The sequence below is a fragment of the Larimichthys crocea genome, chromosome XXI (genome assembly GCF_000972845.2).
Source record: "Larimichthys crocea isolate SSNF chromosome XXI, L_crocea_2.0, whole genome shotgun sequence".
NCBI lineage: Eukaryota > Metazoa > Chordata > Actinopteri > Sciaenidae > Larimichthys > Larimichthys crocea.
Window position 1 is genome coordinate 8,852,278 of NC_040031.1, and position 22,708 is coordinate 8,874,985.

Below are 22,708 nucleotides of genomic sequence, written 5' to 3' on the forward strand. Positions count from 1 at the left end.
CACGCTGACTAAAACCAACCAATGACAGTCAAGCTCTGGCCCACCACGTGACACGAGAGGGGCGGAGGCGTCTCATTTCTTTACCGTCTCCGCCCGGTCGGACTAAAACCAACCATGGCTACAGCTGACAGCGGGACGAAGCCCCTTCAAAACGCCATGAAAATGGCCAAAGTGGCGATACAGCTGGACGGAGGGAACAAACACAAGGTAGCGTGTCACACAGGTTCGAGTCCAGCGGCAACAGGAGCGGTTTAACCCCGCGGGAGACACCGTGTGTGGTGGATGTAAACAGACGGGGGGAGGTGGGGGGGAGGTCAGCCAGCTAACCTGTCACTGCAGCATGTAAACACACCTGGTGGGACTCACGTTTAATGTTTGTTTGTCACTAAATATATACAGCATTAACTTTACATTTGTCTGTGCTGACTACTCACTGTTCGTGTAGTTAATTTAGGTTAATTTTAGACTTAAAGTAAGTTAGTTAGCTTGTTATTCCACCTTTAACACTTAATAATAAACATTATTCTCTGATTTTATACTACTATAATAATGTTAGATCACTGTTTAAGACTTGTACAAGTAATGATAATAAAAGGAAATATAATAGGTTAATTTTAGACTTAAAGTAAGTCAGTTAGGTTGTTATTACACCTTTAATACTGTACTAACACTTAATAATAAACTATATTCTTTCATTTTAGACTTTTATTTTATTTTAATAATCTTACATAACTGCTGATGTATCCCGCCATTTAAAATAATAAAATCCATAACAAGAGAGGACGTATATTTACATTTCCATATGTATATTTCTCTTGTGTATATTTTCATAGGTAGAACCATATGTCCTTCCTCCTTAGAGTTTATTATATTTACTGTTGTTACTGTTGTTGTCACCAGATTTTTACCTCATGTCTGTATATAGTGTGTGTTCTGTTTTGTTACTTGTAATGCTGCTGCGACAAAAGAATTTCCCTTTAGGGATCAATAAAGTATATCCGATTTAGGACTTTAAAAATATCATTTGACATCACATTGATGGGCTGAACATTTCATCAGTCTGGGCGATGTTTTATTTATATTTTATTTGTGTGAAACAAAGTTAGTTTCTGTGCTAGCATAAAGGGAAAACTACAGTGGCCTCTCTATAAAATACACAATGATTAATATTTTCAGGGGATTATACACTAATGAAAACATAGTTATGAGTGTTTTATTTAATTTCTGCTGTGTTCTTTAAATAAAGCCACACAAATAAGAAACACTGGACCTTTAAATGTAAAGTTAGTGCTGCATATATTTATCATTTATCATTATTATTATGTTTACTGTATACTATAACAATAATAATACGATTGTACATGTTTGTGGTTTTTCTGCAGGAGGCTTACTGTGAATACCTCCGGACTATCAACTTTATATCACACGCACTTTTGGAGGAAGCTGTGTCCCAAAGTAAGTATACATACTGTGACTGATGATGAACATGTTTGCTGTATGTTTACAATATCCAACCTCATGATTGTTTTTCTTCTTTAGTGTGTTTACTCAGTCTTACATACTGTGCAGACTTGTTCTGTAAGTGTATCTCCGTTAACGACACGAGTTGGAAGCCTAACATGCGGCTGATCGATCGAGGACTGTGCTGTGCCATCCAGCCGAATAGTTGGTCTCATGTTCAAGTTCGGAGCAAGTTTAACAGCTGCTAGGAATGTTGTTTAACTTGACGACGCTGCATGAGAAGTTCAGGGTAAAGAAAGGTCAAATTGTTGTTACTGTCTAATAAATGCGACATTTCATACTAATCCAAAAAAGATTAATAACACTTTAGGGGCCTTTATCCAAATATGAAACCTGCCTCATAATTAGGTTATATGTTTGTAATACACGTTTGGTATGTAGGTGTGAGAAACGCTGAAATACTCCATTCTAGTTTGTCCTGGCAAGAGTCGTTATATGAGTAAACTACATGTATCACTCCACTTTACAGCTGTTCTTAATTTGTCAGATGAACATCAGATGATTTAGATCAGATGGACGAAGGGAAGGAAAGACACTTCAGCACGAACCTCCAGGCGTGCTCATTTGATATCAGATAATTAGATAAAGAGCAGAAACGAAGCTAACTGTGTCTGTGAGACAAACAACATGGGCTTTCAGACTTGGCTAAGTCTCAAAACTTTTAACATAGACTGGGCTGTGGTAACATGTAGACTTATAGATCAAAGCTAGAAAGCTACTGTTCAGAAAAATCCTGAACGATTTGTGTTGACAGAGCCAAAAAATGATTAATAAAGCAAAGAAATCATCATTTGTTGTTGCTTATTACTGTAAACTAATACATGGTGCTTGTAAAAATGTTGTATAAAAGCAATAACACGACTCAAGTCGTGCTGTTATTCTGAATATCAGCACGGCTGTAATTAACTTTCACATTCACACTTACAGCTTTGTGCCTTCGACCGGACCGTGTTTACATTCAGCACAGCATCACTCGCTCTTATGTGCTTATATATAGCCCAAAATTACAAGTCACATTAAGCCTCAAGGAGGTTCAACACCCTCTGACTTTAGATCCATGATTCAGATAAAGAAACCCCCCTAAAAAATAGGTCAAAAGTAGGGACAGGACATGCCAACAGAAGACACAATGCAGTGAGACTGTGTAAATCTCCAATTTACCATGTTCAGACATTGTATCCAGTGTATCCTTTGTGCTGCCCCTTTCTCTCAGCTGATCTTGATTTGTACATGTGATTCAATTAGAGGGACACTGAGGCTAATTACATTAGCAGCATTGAAGCTGCTCTGGTGCCAGCCAACGGGAACTACAGCGTCGAATCACAAATCATCTTTCTGTCTTCATCGATTTCAAAGTGTTTTGGTAAACGGACCGAGTCTGATGATAAGACACGTTCACAGTTGTATATTTATAATTATAGATATAGGCTCAAAATACACACACACACACATGAATGGTTCATAGACATGCAACTATGGAGTGACAGCGTCACAGGGAGCAGTTAAGGAGTTCAATACCTTCTGTTCCCGAGCCAAGTCCCTGTGGACGGAGCTACTGCCGCCTCATTATGAAAGTTATAAAGTTTTTGTTTCAGAGGTCTTCATCAAACTGTGGATCATGCAGAGAGGTGTTTCTGTTATGCATGGTCACGTTCATAAATGTAGCACCCACATACAACCACGAGCTAAAATGTGACGGTTAGACAGTTAGTGGAGGTAAAACGAATGGTTCAAAAACTCTGTAATCTTGGCTTGGCTGTTTTAAACCAAGTTAACTTGACAAGAGTCAACAATAAATAATCTTCTAGAATAAACCTCCCGTGTGAACTGACCCTGAACAGCCTGATATTTTCTGAGATGAAATACAGAGATAAAGAATTAACCAAGAGATCCTCTGGAGTTTGAACATGTTGCATTCGAACCGGTCCAGACTCGCCTCACAAGCTGCCGATGTCGTCAATCTAACCAGAGTTGAACTAATCAGTTGCTGATTGCTTTGCGCTCAGATGTCATGTGACTTCTTTTATTAAAGTAAACCTGCCTCATATTAATCATCCAGGAGTGATCTTTTTGTCTTTTTTCTGTCTGTCCTGGCTTCAGAGGACCGCGACATGGTGGCGATGGAGGTGGAGCGGATGTTGCGGCTAGCTGAGCAGTGTCTGGAGAGAGCCAAGTCATTTATAGGGAAGAACGCCGACCACCCTGACCTCTCTGCCTCCGTCTCTACGTCCACCTCCTGTTCACCCGGCCAATCAGAACCGCAGACTGCCACCACTGCTTCAAGCACTGGTGAATACACCCCCTTTCAATCTCTTTCATACCATGCAATCACTGCTAACTTGGAGCCTGCCCCAGGGGTCACAAATCTAAACTAGCCAATGTGTAGCCACATGATTATGTCCTGTGAGCCAATCAGCACTTAGGTCTATCTCTTTATCTTCACAGCCCCGCCGTCTGACACTCCTGCTGACTCAAGGCATCAAACAACCAGCCCAATCAAGACCGGTCACCGCAGGGTTTTGTCAGATGGTGGCGGGGAGCTCTCCCCTTTTCTGCCTCCTGAAATCTTTCATAAACTACAAATAGTGGAGTCACAGGACACAAGCAGAAAGTAAGGAGCCGGTTTTTATCAAGGAGGCAAGCAAATACCAGTACCAATCAATGGCAGATATCCTCCGAAGTGAACAACACAGCAGATTTCCAAGAACTGGCAATGTCTTGTTTCCACTAAACACATGACGTTTTGAACTGATCGACCCGCTCGAATAGATCCAAACACACTTTTAACGTCTTAAAGCTCCAGTGTGTCAGATTTAACAGGCTCCATTTAGAGAATATAATATCCATATATCTGTTTTTATTCGTGTTTAATCACCTGAAAGTAAGAATCAGTTTGTTTTTGTTACTTTAGAATGGACAAACCGAACTCTGGCTCTAGATAGAGACTTTCACGTGTGTTATGTGCCCACTGTAGAAGGAGAGGGTGAGGCAAAGAGTTGCAATCTAGTGACTACACTGCTACATGCCACTAAATCGTACACCCTGCTGCTTTAAAATCAGTTTAATCTGATTTATCTGACCTAATATGGAAATGTCTGTATCACAAAATATAAAAGTGTGTGTGTGTGTGTGCACTCTAGGGAGTTGACACCCATTGAAGAAGCGTCGCGTCTGAACCAGAAGTTGAAAGCCAATTATGAAGCTCGTCTGGCAAGGCTCACCCCTGGTCAGGCCTACCAGAAGACGTCTTTGGTATGTGTGTGTGTGTTTGAAAGAGAGAGAGAGAAAGTGTGTATTTTGTTGACTTGAGCCCAGGGCTCGCTCAAGTTTCATGAAGTTTGATTTTGTTCGATGCTGGTGTCAGTGTATCGAAGCCATCTGTGGAGCTATTGAGGCAGAAGTTTATCCTACAGGCTACCTACAAACACACCTGATATGCGTACTTGGTTGTGTTTCCAAGTCGTACCCCACAGCTAATCTAAATATTGGCAAGTACGTGGATCCTTGGTGGGCTAAATGACACCTGGATGCTCTAATAAGCCATCTGAAACTGCACCTACCTGTCAATCAAAGCGTCCACAGTGTTAATTCTGCATAACTTTAAGCCTTAATATAATCTGAACAGGTGAGTTGTATATAAATTCACCCTCAGTACAGTTGTCGTGAACGGGGAAATTGGCTACAGAGACCAAAACTGTTTTTTGTACCAGGCTGTAAACATGTTTATTTCTGCTGTGAAGTTGGACATTTGAACATGGGGACTTATGGAGACTGACTCACTTCTGGAGCCAGCCTCAAGTGGACGACAAGAGGAACTGAAGTTTTTGGCACTTCTGTGTTGGCTTCATTTCTCAAGGATGGGAATTGATAAGATTTTTACGATTCCGATTCCATTAGCGATTCTGCTTAACGATTCGATTCTTTATCGATTCTCATTTGGAAAAAAATGGAGAACAAACAGTTTCATCAGCATCAACTTTGTTTAGTTAGAAGTATCACGACCTTACAAAACCAACAGTGAGGTCAAAAGAGGCCCACAGCCTGGATAATAGTAACGATGTGTAATTACCTTCCGTAGTAACCGCAGAGGTGATCATAGCCTGGCTGCTGCCGCTGCTGCTAGGTTGAGATTCATCTCCAGTCCGAAGCGTGTCAAAAACACGACATTCATTTGAAAATATTGCGTGTTGTGTGCGCAAATGTTTCTGCATGTTCGTCGTGTTCCCTCCCGACGCTTTTATCTCCACTTTGCAATGATTGCAAGTCGCCCTGTTGCCGTCTTTTTTTGGTAAAATGCAACCAAACTTCGGAGCGTTTGAACCGAGTGGGTGCCATTGTTTACTACTGATTGCTGCTGATCTGCTGATTGCGGAACTGCCAAACGATTCCATGGAATCGAAACACACGGAACCGGTTCTCAACAAGAACCGGTTTGTCGATTCCCATCCCTACTCAGCCATGGAGGTTGCTGCTTCGTTTAGGCAGAAAAACTACTTGGTTATGTTTGTTGTTATGTTATAAACTACTTGACCTGTTGTTGGACATAATGTCCAACTTCCACAGCAGAAATAAACATGTTTACAGCTTGGTACAAACGTAGTGAATTATATTAAAGCTTAAAGTTATGCAGAATTATTATTTTTTTGAACATTCTTTTATTTAAAATTATGCATATAAAGAACAACACAAAACATTACACTAAAAACACAACAACCCAGGAACAATTAGTGTCTCAGCATACCTACAATCCCAAATCAAGACAAACTACACAGATGGACATCCCACCAAACTAATCCCAGAATAAGGGGGAGAAAGTACTTTCCGCAGGAGACCTCCACAAAACAACAAAAAACACAATACTGAAATAGCTTCTTATGACCAGCCGTTACCAAATTATCTGTCTGGCCGTCCAAAATGGGAAATGACAGGGGCCCACAAAACCAAAAACTCCAAAGTGCACTTGAAAGGCTCCTTAAAGATCTTGTTTCATTATCCATTAGTGTCGTTATCTTATTGTAAATCACTCACTAAGTTCTTGGAAAGAGTTGATTATCATTTAGATCACTAGGTTGCAACTTTTTTTCCCATTAGCGATCTCTTTTCTATCACTGAGCACACCGAAGTAAGTGACATTTTATGGATATTTTAATTTATAGAGTCAATGTATAACAAGAACAGAACAGAGCAGCTGATGAACTGAAAAATGAACCAAAACACGATAACTGCAGGAAGTTCGGATGAATTTTAGAGCAGATCATTTCCTGTTAATCCTTCATCACAGTGCGTCTTTTGACACATTCAGTGTATTCTTCTCGTTGTTCTTGGAGCTCTTTGGTTATTTTAGCTTTAGAAAGTACTATGTGCCTGTAAACATGGATGTATGTGAATATTCTGTCTATCTAAGGAGATTTGCAAAAACAAATCCATTTGTACATGAAGTTTTGCAGTTATCTTTTCCATTAAATACACATTCTTTACTCTCTCTCGCCATTGTTGAAGGGGTGGGAGGTAGAGGGGTTATCATTTTCCTCGCCACTGGTAGGAGAATCTGTAATAGTTGGGCCTTTCTCTTCCCTATATCCTCCCCTGGATTCAAACCTAGTATATAATGTAATGGGTTCAGCAGTAATGTAATTTTCAGAATGCTGCCAAAATGGAGTCAACATCGGGCAATCCCAAAAGATATGAGTGCGGTCCCCGATCTGCTTACATTTCCTCCAGCATAAATTGGTATTATTTTTGTCATATTTTGAAGTCCATGAAGGTGTCTTGAAGCATTTTTAAATAGTTTATTGACGTCTTGTTGTTGGTGGCTTGTTTCAGTCTTTGGGACTGGGATTTAGCTTGACCCAAAATGGCGTCGGCTGGAGCTACCGCCAAACGGCTACAGCGCGCGGTACTTAAAGTGGGGGGCGTGTCTACGCGCGAGCGATGATGATGATGAAATAAATACCTGCGTGCGGGGTTAAAGGTAAACGCTCTCTCTCGCTATTTAAGACCTGATAACGTCTCGGCTACAAAACACGAAACTTTTTTCCTCATCTCTGCGGTGAAAACCAGAAAGAGTAAAAAAAAAAAAAAAAATGATGGTAAGCGACAGACGTTGAGACTTTTTTTTTAAATTACAACGGTTAATAACCGTTAAAACTTTTTTTTTTTTAATTCATGTTAACTCACCACTCAGATACGGAAAATGTTTCGCCGTCAAGTGGAGCTCCGTGTTTACTGGAGAAAGCTAAAGGCGTTTGTAAAGGTAAAGTCACGTCAGCTAAACTGTTAACTAACTAACTGAACTATAATTTGAAAATTAACGGTTTTTCTCTCGCGACCTAACGTTTGTTCAAAGGGGAGGGGGGGCAACGTGTCCACGAGACCACTTTAAGGTTCGCGAGGAACTGTTCGCCAACGTTTATTTAACGTTTTCGTAAAAGTATTTTTAAAAAATACAGGTTTTTAAAGTTTGGCATGTCGACCACCAACCAAACAAGTAAGCAGCACTCAGTCTGTAGGTGTTGTTGTTGTTTTGATGGTGTCATGTTTTGTTTTTGTGTTGTAAGCAGGGGCACACACACTTATTTATTTTGTAGGGTTTAAATGGGAATTCACATTTCTAACACAGCTTTGTTTGTGCTGAGATGTCATTTGATTTCACCTGTACATACATGTGTTGTCTGCTTGTTCATATTTAATCATGTAAGATTTTTCTTTCGGGTGTAGACGCTCTCTCTCCAGAGGCAGATGATGGAGAACCTCATCATCGCCAAAGCCAGACAGGATGCTGTATCCTTGAGTTGCCATTGTGTTTATAGAGGTACATTAATCTACATCTAATGTGACTTAATTTGTCCTGCCAGCTTTCCAAATCCTGTGTGTCGGGGTGGTGAGGTGTGTGCAGGAATGGACAGATGACAAACATTAAACAAACGTTTAAGAGACTGTTGGATCTGTTCAGGTATTTGAGGTATTTGGCAACGTTTACGCTCCCAGATCACTAGAGGTGAAAGTTAACATTATTCAGAAGCAGTCCAGGCAAAGAGAAAACTTTTTTTTTTTTTACAAAATATTGGACACTGGGTTTTGCTCCTTCATAATTTCTCTGCTTAAAGAGAGGAGGAACTGTAGTTTTACAGCCCGTCCTGTAGAAGAGTTTATTCAGTCTGGGGCAGCTTGAATGTGCATACTCCTTTACATCCATGCACTATTTTACATTAATTAAGAATAAAATAGAAACTTTATTGATCCCTCAAGGGGAAATTCTGTTTTTACATACATAGGCCTGAAATACAGCCACACAGGAGGTGAACTGGCACCAGTCCACCCTCCATACTTTGGTAAATGGTAAATGGACTGTACTTATGTAGCGCCTTTCTAGACTTCCGACCGCTCAAAGCGCTTTACAGGACATATCTCATTCACACACATTCATACACTGATGGCATTATCTGACATTCAAGGTGCCAACTGCTCATCAGCTCATCAGCCGCCCTATTGGTCCATACTGAACTTTAACTGGCCATCCTCCGCTTCCCAAGCCAAGTCCCTATGGACTGAGCTACTGCCACCTTTTTAAATGTTAGTATGCACCTTTAAGGCTCGTTTTCCGTTTGTTGATCTTCATAAACGATTCTTTTTCTGACTCAAACAAACATAAAATTGTGATATTATAGAGAGTGGGTGATGGATGACCTACCTATATTTGGCTTTATTTGATATTCACAGCATGTTTTGTTCATGTTTGACGATCAAAAGTTGTAATTCCCCTGATTTGATTGAAGATGATGATGATGATGATTGGAAGTTTCCTTAATGTTTGTAATACTAGCTCCAGCGCAAGATGGAGGAAAGAAGACTAAGACTACAGGAAGAGGCCAACAGGTACACCACCATTATCCACAAACACACTGATTTTTACCCAAGAACCGTCTCCAGCCGCTGCTTTCGGTCTTTAACCACCTAGAATAGAGGCATGTCTGTTTACAAACGTGCGTGACACTGAAGCACAAATTTTCACAGTTCAAGCTTGCAGTGTGGCTGACTTGCCTTAGACTTTGTTGTTTGCTCTATTGACATGTCTAATTTGACATGTTTTTCATTTTAGAGCTCCAAAGTGCACTTGAAAGGCTCCTTAAAGATCTTGTTGCATTATCCATTAGTGTCATTATCTTATTGTAAATCACTCACTAAGTTCTTGGAAAGAGTTGATTATCTTTTAGGTCACAACTTTTTTCCCCTTAGCGATCTCTTTTCTATCACTGAGCAAACCGATTAAGTGACATTTCATGGATATTTCATTTATAGAGTCAATGTATAACAAGAACAGAACAGAGCAGCTGATGAACTGAAAAACTAACCAAAACACGATAGCTGCAGGAAGTTTGGATGAATTTTAGAGCAGATCATTTCCTGTTAATCTTTCATCACAGTTCGTCTTTTGACACATTCAGTGTTTTCTTCTCGTTGTTCTTGGAGCTCTTCGGTTATTTTAGCTTTAGAAAGTACTATGTGCCTGTAAACATGGATGTATGTGAATATTCTGTCTTAACAGGAGATTCGCAGCGTCAGGCGCAATAACTGCAGAGGAGCAAGAGCAGCGTGTTCTCTACGCCAACGTGCTGGAATATGAGCAAGATCATGTAAGTTTGCAAGTAGTCGTGACGTGACAGAGACATGCCCATCATCATTACAAGTCATTTATATGTGTAATTTGTGTTTGTCTCTTTAGGATTGGCCTAAACTGTGGAAAGCCAATTTGAAGAAGAATCCTGACGACGTCACATTAGTGTCAGGTCTAGTTTCCTGTCTGCTCAGGTAACCGACCACAACATGAGCATTTTAAATCCAGTGATGGCCATATTTGTCTGTTTAAATGTGGGGTGTCCCTCTGTGATCCACTTTGTAGATTCTCCGCAGAATATTTTTTGTTTATGTTGCAACTAATGCCTGAAAACTCACCTGTAATGTTACAACTTGATCCTGAGCCTGCATTTCAGCCCCATGTTACTCAGGAACACTACACCAGCTTATACAACCATCATATTCACACACTCAACATTTAGGACTTGAAGCCAACCTGAATGAAGTATTTTCGTTGGACCGTCACATCGGCACACAACACTTTTTGCTGAGTTCAAAAGGTCGAGCTCGATTGTCTTGCATAAGCTCCGTCACAGTTCAGAACTGTTTGTTTCCTTTTGTGTTATCTTCAGAGATTGCTCCAGTTAGTGTGACGCAAGATGCACACACACACAAATATGTATTTATACATTTTCACTGTTTCCTCAGCCGGTCTGACCACCCTGTTGTGAAACTTCTGAGGAAACACCAGTATCGAGTTTACAACAGGCTCTACCCCATCGTCAGCAAAGGCCTCCCTCAGAGTCCTGCCTTGCCGCTGAGGCCTTCTCGCAGCACTCACAACCTCCTACATCCAGGTAAAGAGCCACAGCCGGGTGTCTAGTGAGGTGGGTTGATCAAGAAAAGACTAGGTTCACCTTTATCAACTCTTATTCGTTTGTGCATTGATCAAACAGAGACCCTGAGGAGGACCAGGACCGGAGGCAGCAGCATCGGTGGCCAGAGCTTCAGCACAGGCTCTTCCCCCTCACTCTCTCATGACCTCCACACAAACTACGATGACGAGGAAGGGGAGGAGCTTAACACACAGGTGATGGCGGATCGGGAGAACTCGTTTGAAGACCTGGAGCAGTTCCTGACCCAGCTGGATTGGGCCCCGCCCCATGGCAGCGCCGATGATACAGGCTCGGATTTGGAGCTGACCAGTGATCCCTCGACACTGGATGAGGGAAACATCCAGGAGCTGGAGATGAGAGCACTAACCGAACACCTGAAGGTCGTCGTCAAGGACATTCATATTGCAATTGGTGAGCACGATGACGGAGGGTGTTTGCGCTTGCACATGTAGAAAGTGTCAAAACCTTTGAACAATTTCTTGCTGCTGTTGTAAGTGTCGAAAGCTGTCTGATATCGAATGTTGGCGTTTCTTTTTGTTTCAGATCAGCTTCTGTCGCTGTGTTTGCTCTCCTTCGAGTGTCTAAACACAGCCAGCTCTAAAGACCTGTGCCTCGCCAGCATAGAGGAAGCCTTCTTCTCTCCCCTGTGGAGCGCCCTTGTGGCTCTCTTCAGGTAGTGCAGCTTAAATCCTTATGTTTGGTGTGTTCATTGTGATTTAGTGCTCCCGGTTTCAGAGTGTAAACCCACTGTGGGGAACACAGACTCAAACTACAGCCTTGAATGATCCCAAAGCTGAATCATCACCTTTTTATTTTAAACCAAAACGAAACATTGTGTAACTGTTCTAATCAACTGTGTAACGGTTGATCAGAAGTTTAATTTGTTTAATTTGTTTTGTGTCAGAGAGAGAGCAAAGAGGGCTGCCAGGAATCATTTCATTGTTGCATTGGTGTCATTGTTAGTATCATTAAAGTTGCTAATCATCCTGAGTTTGAAGGCAAAGTTAGGTTTTGGCTCACAGCCTCTCTCCGACCAGCGTGTGGCAGTGCTGCTCTGAGTATGTCAGCCTCTTCCCAGCTCGTCTAGAGTTCAAACAAATGTGTCGAGCTGTTTTCTGTATTTGTTACTCGACTGACTGGACATGTTTTCACTCTGGTCTTTTTGTGTTTGTCTTCTCAGGAAGGTCCACAGGGAAAGGGAGCAGGCCTTTGAGGCGAGTATGAAGCTGTACCAGGATGCCTCACCTGGCGACGTCGGTGTTCCCATGAAACTCTTCCCCAAAGACCCAGAAACGCTACAAGGTTCCTACCCTTACGAGTCTGCTGTTCAGGAGCTTAAGCTTCTCATTGCAGATAGCTGTCCACAGAGGAAGTTGGAATGCATTGGTGAGTCAGATTGTGTTGATTTTTATGGTTTTTCTTAATTCCACTTGGCTTCTCTTGGCGTGTGTTCATTCAACCCGAAGGAGGCAATCCACCCTTTTCCAGCAGAGTTATATGACCTCAGACTTGGTGCTGACTCTCATCCTCGCCACTTGAGACTTTTTCTTAAAAGGCATTGAATTTAGAATTGTGTTCATTGCCAAGGAAAGGAATTTGTTGAGGTGTTTTAGGTGCATAACAAACATTAAGTAAAACATAAGAATATAAAGAGGATTAAATATCAAGTACTAAAGATATAAACAATACAAAGAGTTGTACAGTTATGTGCAGAAATGTGCACATCCTGATGTTTAGCTCCCACTTGAGGTCCTTGGAGATGCTGGTTCCCAGGAAGCAGAAAGACACGATGTCAACTGGGGAGTCGCACAGGGTGATGGGGGCAGGTGGCGCTGGGTTCCTTCTGAAGTCCACAACCATCTCAACTGTCTCTAGAGAAACTGAGCTCCAAGTTGTCCTGGCTGCACCAGATGGTCAATCTCCAACCTGTAGGCAGACCCTTCCCCATCAGAGACGAGTCCAGTGAGTGTGGTGTTGTCCGCAAATTTCAGGAGTACTTCTCCCGACCCGGAGCCCAAAGTTACATAGTGTAAGAACAGACGTACGAATGACAGAGACACCGTTCACCTGAGTCAGTGTAGCATCAACATTGTCTAAAACCTTAGCTTAAGAGAGAAGAGAGAGTTATACAATGGGGCTGTAAGAACACGAGAAGGAACGCCTAAACTCATAATTTCTGGCACCAGCTGATGGTTGAGGCTGCACTATCTCATTTAGAGAATTTTCTTGCAGTTCCTGAAATCTGAATTTGTTTCCAGTACTGAGATGTATGTTTGTTTGGATTGTTGATAAATCTGTGGCTCTCTTTTCATTGTGGCTGTATCTGCCTTTTTAAAAACATCCATCCCGTGAACCTCCGGCCGATTTAATGCACCATTAAAGGAAAGCAAATCATTTTCATCATCTTTGTATGTCTATAATAGTCATTAACATTACATTGTTATCGCTGTGTTTCGTTCCAGTTCGGACGTTACGGCTGATCTGTGCCTGCGCTGAGGATTACAGGTGTCTGCACGAGGTGGACTCTCCACCCAAAACAGCCGCCATGTGAGTAAATCATCAGCTGACACAAGTTTCGCATCACTCGCTTCAGGCTGTAAATGTCAAAACAGCTAAATAAGACACTGTCAGAGGTTGTGTTTTAGTTGGATCTTTCTTTAAACTTCAAAATAAAAGCCCTTTCTCAATCAGGAGGGAGAGAAAGTCCAGTGAAAAGTACCCAAGCATCATTTAAGCACTCTCTGCCCTGTCAGGACTCATCAGTGCTCAGCTAAGTCTGGCACAGCGGGGGCTCTCATAGGTCTCCTGCCCCCCTATAGAGAGTCTCTTCCTGGCCAGCCCAAAAAGTGGGTCGTCCTGTCTGGGTTTGGAAACAGAGCCAACAGGGGGCTCGAGGAAGAGAAGAACATACAGCGCACTGTGGTTTTAAATTGTTCTGTGTCGACTAAGTTTGACTGAAACGGTCAAATAAACTTAGAATCAACCTCATCACTGCCTAGATTTAAGTCTCGGCGCAAGTTAGTGGACTGAACAGCGATATTGTACAAGCAGAGACGGTGAACACAGAAGTAAACAAACTGGGAGCCCTGATGGGCGTGGAGTCTGAGAATAGCAGCATTAACTGGGTGTTGGTTAGACACTTAATAGGGCTTGAAGCCGCTGACATGAAACCCACAGGATGTGTCACCAGCTTTTAAATCATGAATGAATGTGCTCATCTTTAATGCTTGTAAAAAAATCCTTTGTTTAGTGTGTTGTAGAAACCACAAACGTTCATTATCTGGATCTTTTCATCCTCTTTCCCTCGTCCCGTTTTCTCTTTTGCTGGATCCCCTCATGTTTTTTTTTTTTTTTTAGACTGGCTGAGGCGACGTCTTCTGCTCCATATCTGTCATCTTGTATCGCCGTTTTGTGTGAAGTGATCGGAGACGGCAGAGTAGAAGAGTTGACCAGGGCACAGCACTTCTCAAAGCTTTGCACCACCCCCCCAAAAAACAACTTGTGACATCCACGGAGTTTTGTGTTCACTCTCAATTTGCTAAAACATACAACTTCCTTTTGTTACCTGGAAACTTGACCCGGATCTTAGCACAACCACAGAAGATGTTGCCTTCAGTTTCAGAGTGTAGTCCTCATTAGGTCAACAACTCAAGCATCCAGCTAATATCACTGACTAGTCCAACAGCAGTCAGCCCAGCTCGGCGTCTGTCTTTCAGCCTTTTATTTCACCAAGCTCTCACCAACCACTAAAAGTCAGTCCCACATTTACTCTTGCTCGTTCATTCTCCCCTTTTCTCTTCTTAGCTTCCTTCATCAACGTCCTCTTCGCCTCAGTCATTATGTCCATAAAGGCTGCTGAGTCTGATTTACATTGCCCTTTCGCCCAGCTCCTGTTCTGGCACAACACTGGCTCTGCTCCCAGTCCAACTAAACAACTGACCAAACATTAGCTAACAGCAGCTACAGTTGGCAGCTTCACTGTCCATCAGGAAACTGTAAATCACAGAGAGCTGAGTCACTTCTCAAATATTTGCACTCTTCCCAAAACAACTTGTAAAGTTGAAGAATGTTTGTGTTCACTCTCAGTTTGCTAAAATATACAACTTCGCTTTGTTACCTGGAAACACGAGTTCAAACATGGCCAAACCTCAGAAGACGATTAATTTTTTTTCCTTGTTTATACTTTTGAAGTCCAACAAAACAATCGTGCCTGACGTGCAACTCTGTAATCATCTTTGAAAATAATGGCCGCTCGCCTCACAGTCGTCATCTCTCCAGAGAAAAAGGGGGAGAAACAAATAGTTTTACAGCAACATTTCGACATTCGAGATCTTCCTCAGGCTGATCTATCAAATGTCCACTGGCAGCTCTACTTCATGTGACTCAAAGCTGATTGAAGAGACTAAATCTGGACCGTGTACTTTTCTGCCTGCCAGTGTTTTTTTTCTGTCCTGATTGCAGCTCAGTACTCGTCTTGCTTTTCTTAGTCGTCTAAATACTGGTTGCCTTTCTGTGAAACACGCACACAGTGGATTTCTAACTGACTGCAATGATCTGCTGACGTTGCAAGCTCATCATATTTCAGCAGGAATTCATCCATTGTGTATATATATTTGTTGCATATTTAGCTCTCCGCATTGTTTCCGGCGACCCCTTACACTCGAGTTTCTAATTCCTCACACACACACACAAACACACTTTATTGTACTCGCTGCCCTCCGTTCTTTGTCCTCGACCAACCAGGAGCTCGTTTGTTTCTCTCGTGTGCTTTTGTCCACATCCCTTTTCTTTTCTCTCTCCTATTGTGCTGCTAAATTGGTCACCACTGTATCCCCTCGATTCAGATTTTGTTCCCCCCTCTCTCCTCATTTCTGCTGTTCTGTTGGAATGCACTTCAAACCCATAATGGAGCCTAATCTGCGCTGAAATCATTTTTTTTTCTGCACGTGGAAAGATCACATTGTGTCCTTGGAATGCAGAGACGCCAGTTTTCATGTGAGACCATCGATATCTGCGTGTTTACAGTACTGAACTCAGAAGATTACAATCCAGGGTTGCGAGTGTGCGTGGGAGGTCCAGCTCTGTGGTTACATGAGCCTGTCCACACCTTCCAGAACCTGAAGGAGGAGAATATCTAGTTGCATGCGGCCGGGTCAGTCAAGGGCCAGCAACCCACCTTCTCACGCAAACTAGCAAGCAAGCAGTTAAGCCTGCGTGTGAGTCCCGATAAACAAATGGTCACTGTCTGCACACGAGGAAAATGTTATCAGGCTGTCATCATCTCCCAGGCTGCAATTTGTCCTCCCAACAGATCTGAGCTTTATCGTTTCCATCCCTGAATCACATCTCGTTAAGAGCAACTTTTGATTTAGTTTCCCCTGCAGTCCCTCGGGGAGCACACATGCCATCGTAATCTGTAAATGTCACTCTATTTATTTACTTTTGTTTTCCTTTCCTGCTTGTTCTCCCCTCTCGTCTCGTGTGACAGCGGTGCAGACGACCTGTTGCCCATCCTGTCCTTCGTGGCTCTGCGGTGCCAGTGTCCTCAGCTGGTGTCTGAATGTGCTGCTCTGGAGGAGTTCATTCACGAAGGGTGAGTCATCGTGATGGAAAAAGTAGACGCTGAATGACCTTTTTGATCACACACACACATCTGTCTTGAGTAGGTTTTTCTACCTGCACAGCTTCCCCGCATGTCGAGGAAGAAGTTTGCAAATGGTCTTGTTACAATCAGCAACAGTTACACTCCCTTTCCACCAGTATCATTTTTGTTTGATACGACAGCCAAGTGACAACATAACCAGAGAACGTTGAGCCTCGGGTGCCGTTGGATTGGGTGGCGACAACAAGAAGTGTTTCTCAAATAAAACGACAGCCAGAGAATCCACAGTGTCCTGCTCAAACATAAGTCCTTGTAGACTCTCTGGGTTTTTGTACATTCATTGTGTGACAGCGTTGCATTCTTCACGATCTTTCCAGCTCTTAAATTCCTCTGCCATTAGTTTGAGTGTGTCTTTTTTTTCCATCCTCCTCTCCCATCCTGTTCATCTCTCGTCCTGCACATCAAAATTAACACAAACAGACAGAGTGAGAGAGGAAAGTAGATAAGTTGTTCATCCCGTGACTATGGTCTGGAAATTATGAATGAAATATGACCAATGTGGTATCACACTTATTATAAACTACTCCAGCTCCAGTTCTGGCATGACACTGGCTCCACTCCCCATCAGCATACCCTGAAAACTCTTCGTGGTACTTTACAAGTCAGTGTAGCATCAACAGGAGTTAGACTGTTAAAATAAAGATCGGTCTACAGAGGATATTTTATCAGGGAGAAAGCAGAAGATGCTTTTATTTTGATATACTACTTAACTGAACTGTCTTAATGTTGTTGTGTTTTTTTTGAGGGTTTATACAGTGACTGTAGTGATGACATTATATACTTTGATTTAAGATCTTATAAACGTTGACTGACAGCTGACTCTGCCAATCATTTTAAACACTTTTGGCTGCACCACTCTCTCCACTTGAACCCTTCCACACCACTGAACTGTATAAACATCAACTGGGACTTTATTTGTATTTTTATAGAGAAGGAAAAACCAAATCCCAAATATCCCGACATTCCTCGGCCACTGCCGATCTAACCAGCTGGTTTTTACAGCCCACTGTTTTTATAGTAGACCTCCTGGGTGTGGTCTGAACTCACACGCAATGATACTCAGTACGATGGCGTATCTCAACTTAAGACCACCGGCCCTCCCCAACTACTTGACGGCTTATCTTGGTGTTTGCCTACATGTATTCAGCCTTAGTGGCATGTGTTTTAGAGCACTGATTTAAGATGGCGCACACCTGCAAACCCCCAACAAGTGTGAGCTGAAGACCATTTAACTCCAATGCTTTTATTTTGATCCACTTCCTCTGTACACATGAATAATTTGATCATGTTTTCGATGTTGTTTGTTTGGCGACATTTGTGTGTGGCCCATCGCTTGCGTCGTTACGCCAAACCAAAGATTTTTGATTTTATTGCAGTGCCACAACAGATGGAGCAGGGTTCATTCAGCAGCGCCACAGTTTATATATTTACTTTTGTCCATTTTATGTAGCTGTGACAGGCTGTAATATAATCTGTGAAGCATTTCCAATTGCTTCAGTTGGGCTGACTTTGTTTTTCCCAGATATCCTTCCAGGAAATATCACCCTCTAGTTTGTGGAGGTCTTAAATTCATGATTGGTGGTTGGTTTCATTTGATATCGTGAAAAACATTTTAATTAGACTTTGATTGAACAAGTGGTTTAAAAAAATGTGCGTGTCAGTGTTCAATTTGTTGATGGGAATATTCCTTTAACAGAACGTTTTGCGATTTAAGAATTTATTTATGGGATATTATGGTCGGGTTTTAAAACATGTGATCAAGGTTATTTATGGTTCATTATCCATTTTGTTTACGGCGCTCTAGTGTTGTCTCCGTTATTCGTACGTCGGCTCTCACACTATGTAACTTTGGGCTCCGGGTCGGGAGAAGTACGTAACGCTTTACGGCACTGGATCATATTTTATGGAGAAAATGTTTGCCTCAACTCTCTGTGATTTACAGAGTTTCCTGATGGTCAGAGAAGTAAACTGCTGTAGCTGCTGTTAGCTCAGTTTGTCAGGATGCCCTGCCCGGTGTTTGTACCACAGGGGTTTTGGACCACCAGGAAGAAGAAGAGGAGGTTTACAGGGACTGCTGACTGTGAGCAGAGCCGGTGTTGTGCCAGAACAGGAGTTGGGCAAGTAGGCAATGTAACTGGGCTCAGCAGCCTCATCTCCTTTCCTCTCTCAGCCTCTCACTCTGTCCTGGCTGCAGTCGGGTTTTGTGTCTCGCTCTCGTTGGTTAAAGCGACCTTCCCTCATCACCTGTCCTTCTCATATACCGCCCCTCCATCCATCTCCACCCTCCCTCCTCACACTGCCCACTCTTTAATAAATGAAAGACGGCCTCAGACATGAAGATAAAGACGGATCTCTTTGACTAACTGCTGTGGTCAAGGGTGAGCAGAGATCACGACGGGTTAAAGCTGATGTGGTGGTTTCAGCTAAATTAATAAATTGGAGCTCTGGTCTGTTTGGATGTTTGGGATTTTTGTGGGGAGTTACGCCTGTTTTGCTCAGTTATGTCAGAGTCGTTTGTGTCCCGATTTGACTTCTCATCGCTTCCTTTGACCTTAAAGTTAATAAGGTCACCAACATATTTATCATGATGTCTCCGGCTAACAGGTGTTCTCTCTTTCAGGTATTTGATAGGAGAGGAAGGCTACTGTCTGACCTCCATGCAGAGCGCCTTGGCCTACGTTGAGTCATTGCACACAGGAGGAACTCAACTCCCTGCAGTCAAAGTTATATGAAAAAGGTAACGTCCAGACTTGATGCTCTGATTTTCTTTTTGTTTTAGGTTTTTTTGTGAAAATATAAATCAAAAAAATCTTTATGGCTGTGATAAAAACTCTAATATATGAAATTAAAATGATTTAAAACAACAATGTCACCTCAGACCGCACAGAAACCAAACTATTTGACTGGACAGGCGCCAAAATTGGAGCCTTTAAAACTTTTTAAATGACATAAGTGCGGAATTTAGTACGCAAACCTGTTGCATGATGTCAAGGCCGAATAGAGGAAAGCGAATTTGTGTTTCATAGCCAGAAACCCCAAATTTAAACACGGCCAGACCCAGAACCGACCACAACTTCACAGTAGCCTACCGAGGTGGTTTTCTTGTTGGGTTTGGCTCCTTGCATCCTGCGGCTGAGTCGGTTCAGTCAGCCACACAGTTGACCATCAGGAAAGTCTGTAAATCATCTCGGTACTGTCACATTATTCCCTGTTGGTCTCAAAGACTGTGCTTGAACCCGGTCCAGTCCGGCTTCTAAACCCGGTTCTGTTGCCTGTTAAAGGCAGCAAATGTTTTGTGTATAAAATCTGATCCAGTTCCACCAAAATCACTGAATAAAGTTGTGCTTTTGTACAGTAATCAGTCATAGACTGTATCAAACAGGAAGCACTCCGAGCTATTAGTAAACGGTGTGATTGACGTGATGATCCGTGTCTCAGTTTACGGATCTGAACCGTGAAACCGTCTGAGTGAATTAGACTGATGTGTCTCTGAACGGCTCGTCTGGCGCCCACGGTAACGTTTCCACTGCTGCTCGGCAGGACGAGGCGCGGCGACACTGCAGGTTATTAAATGTGACATCCTCAAATAGCATCATCCCCCAAAAAACTCCCACGGACAGATTTAACGTCGCTGAGCTCCACAGGGCTGTCGCTCATCTGGAGGGACAGACAAGTCAGGTTTATACAAAGCGTGGACAGCTGTTTTACATGTGTGACTTTAAATGTGTTCACCCTTACGCGACCTTATTCATGTCTAATTGGTTGCTCCTTGCTAGAGCTTTACACCTAAATCCCACCGCTGCAACATGGACGCCGTGTCAAACAGCACAAAGCAGATGGAACGGACAGGAAGTCAGACCCAAGCAGCATAGAGAAACGGGTCGACTTTCAGAATAAAAGACCCTTAAAACAGATAAACATTTAAACAAAGTACTAAACTTTACTCATGGAACAAAATCTGAACAAGTTAAGAAAGTCTGGCAGCAGAACGCTTCTGAAACGCTCCTCATCAGAGCGCCAGGTGGAATTTAAGGTAAAAAAATCTCAGACATGAGCACATCATTTCTTAAAATGTTTCACCCGTGCAGGGAATGACGTTCTCCGTTTCATGTTGTAGGTTGCTGCTGCGGTCACGAGAGACACTCCCGGCGGTTCATCCCATATTTCCTGCTGAAGCTCGAGCTTCCTGCCTCAGCGCGCAGACGCATGTTATCTCATACGCACATGCAGACGTATACAGTATGTTTAGAAGAAGGACTTCCTTTCGCTCTGTTTCCAACAGAGGACTGAACGAGTGCCTACGAGTCATTTCTAACCAGATCCTGCAGGGAGCCAAACGGAGCTCCGAGGATAGACCATCAAAAAGGGACTGTTGCATGTGATCGAGGGTGGAGTTGTGTTGGGGAGCTTTTTAAAGTGATGCCACTGATGTATGAGTATGAACGCTCACCGAGGAAGAAAACCTGCAGCATGGTTTACTAATGAGAGAATATTTCTGTAAATCACATTTCAGGTTCTGGGGTGGGGGTTTTTTTGGGTGGCAGAATCCATCCACAGACTGACTTTAAAAAACTTTTTGCACTTTGGGATGTTGACGCGTTCGAGGGGAGGTTACGCTGAGTTCATTGCCTTCAGGAAGGAGACAGGGACAATGTTAGACACTGGATGAATGGGCAGGAATAACTGCTGTGTCACTGTTTGCATGTTACCACGTTTAATTTACAGGAACATGCTTAGGTAGTACTTAATGTAGGTAGTAATACTGTAGTACTTTGTTTGTTTGTTAGTGAGTGAGTGAGTGTCGAGTTAAGCCAAGCCATGGAGACTGCAGGTAGATGTGAGCATTTTTTTTTTTTTTTTTAGGACACAAAGTTAACGACTTGCGTCCTCGTTTGTCTGCATACACTTCCCTTCCCTTTTTTTTAAAATTTCAAACTCTCCAAAGGAAAGCTCCATTTCTGAACGCAACACTGCAGGACAGGACCGGCAGGTTTAGAGATTGACTCTGCAGTGGTTGAACTTGTGTGGCGCTTAGAAAATATTAGATGCGAGGTATTAAAGGGATCTTTACTGATGTTTTTTTAAAAGAAAAAAATACTTTTCTACAAAGGTTTTAAATACTTGCAGAGATCAGAGTGGATGTTTACCTAAAGGAATTTGATTTTTTTTTTTTTTTTTTTCTCCCATGGTGTAAAAATTCTATAAATTCCCATTCAAGTTGTTGCATTTTTAGGTCACAATTGGAAACTTTGAAAGTGAGCAGTTGTGGCACATTCTTGTGCTGACTGAAAGAGATGTGATTAACATCTCAATGTCAAGCAGGGCTCGGGTCTTTGGGTCTATTTTTTTCTGACGCACTGGACTGAATGGAAAACCGACGACTCCCAGAAGATAAAAAGCATTGTTAATCATTGTTAATCATGCCTTGCTTCGGTAACATGACATAATAAATGTGCTACAATATGCAAAAACTATTCTTTGGTTTGTGTTTTGAAGACGTGTCGAGCTCAGACTCACCTTATGTATCATTTTATAACTTGTCTTTTGAATGTATAATTTAATTTTTATTCTGTGTGAGTCCAAAAGATGTGAAAGAAATGGTTAAAGAACTGTTTTTGATTTATTACTGCTACTTATATTTTGTGACATTAACAACAAAAACAGATTGGTCGTTGTATTAAATGTGTATCTAATAAAAGGCAGGATGTTATGATCTTTTTACATCTATGTAAATGACTTATTGTATATTTTGCAGAGCTTTTGAGAACTGAATGTGAATTACAAGAGTTTTACTGTGAAAAGTTGGAACGATGAACTGTGTGCTTGAAAGATGCGTCAATAAAGAGATGTTTAATGTATGTTGTGGTACTCGCCGTCTGTTTGACGAAGCAGTTTCAACATACTGAGGTATCTAATCTTAATAAACCCACAATAATTACTATAATATTGATAACGTGACGTGGATTTTCTTTGGTTCACACTGTCAGTCACAGTGCGCATTGGAGTATCCTGATGGTGGGACATGCTGGTGCAATAAGTACAGTGACAGTTGTAG

The 22,708-nt window shown here is 42.2% G+C and overlaps 1 protein-coding gene across 3 annotated transcripts; it reads left to right on the forward strand.

Annotated features, from left to right (window-relative positions):
- Window positions 1-22,511, forward strand: vps9d1 (VPS9 domain containing 1). 3 transcript variants are annotated; one of them, XM_027272544.1, is made up of 17 exons: window positions 7-207; window positions 1,383-1,455; window positions 3,622-3,810; window positions 3,967-4,132; window positions 4,662-4,773; window positions 8,239-8,301; window positions 9,344-9,396; window positions 10,067-10,154; window positions 10,244-10,329; window positions 10,804-10,952; window positions 11,052-11,402; window positions 11,535-11,664; window positions 12,172-12,377; window positions 13,454-13,538; window positions 16,480-16,584; window positions 19,274-19,390; window positions 20,430-20,759. In XM_027272544.1, the coding sequence occupies exons 1-16, from the start codon at window positions 115-117 to the stop codon at window positions 19,383-19,385; spliced, it is 2,061 nt and encodes a 686-aa protein (XP_027128345.1). In that variant the 5' UTR covers window positions 7-114; the 3' UTR covers window positions 19,386-19,390; window positions 20,430-20,759. The 3 variants fall into 3 exon arrangements, with proteins under 3 accessions (XP_027128346.1, XP_027128345.1, XP_010752793.3); XM_010754491.3 differs by lacking the exon at window positions 20,430-20,759 and adding an exon at window positions 20,771-22,511 and having other exon boundaries at window positions 9-207; XM_027272545.1 differs by lacking the exons at window positions 16,480-16,584; window positions 19,274-19,390; window positions 20,430-20,759 and adding an exon at window positions 14,349-14,709 and having other exon boundaries at window positions 1-207.
- Window positions 22,512-22,708: the final 197 nt, after the last annotated feature.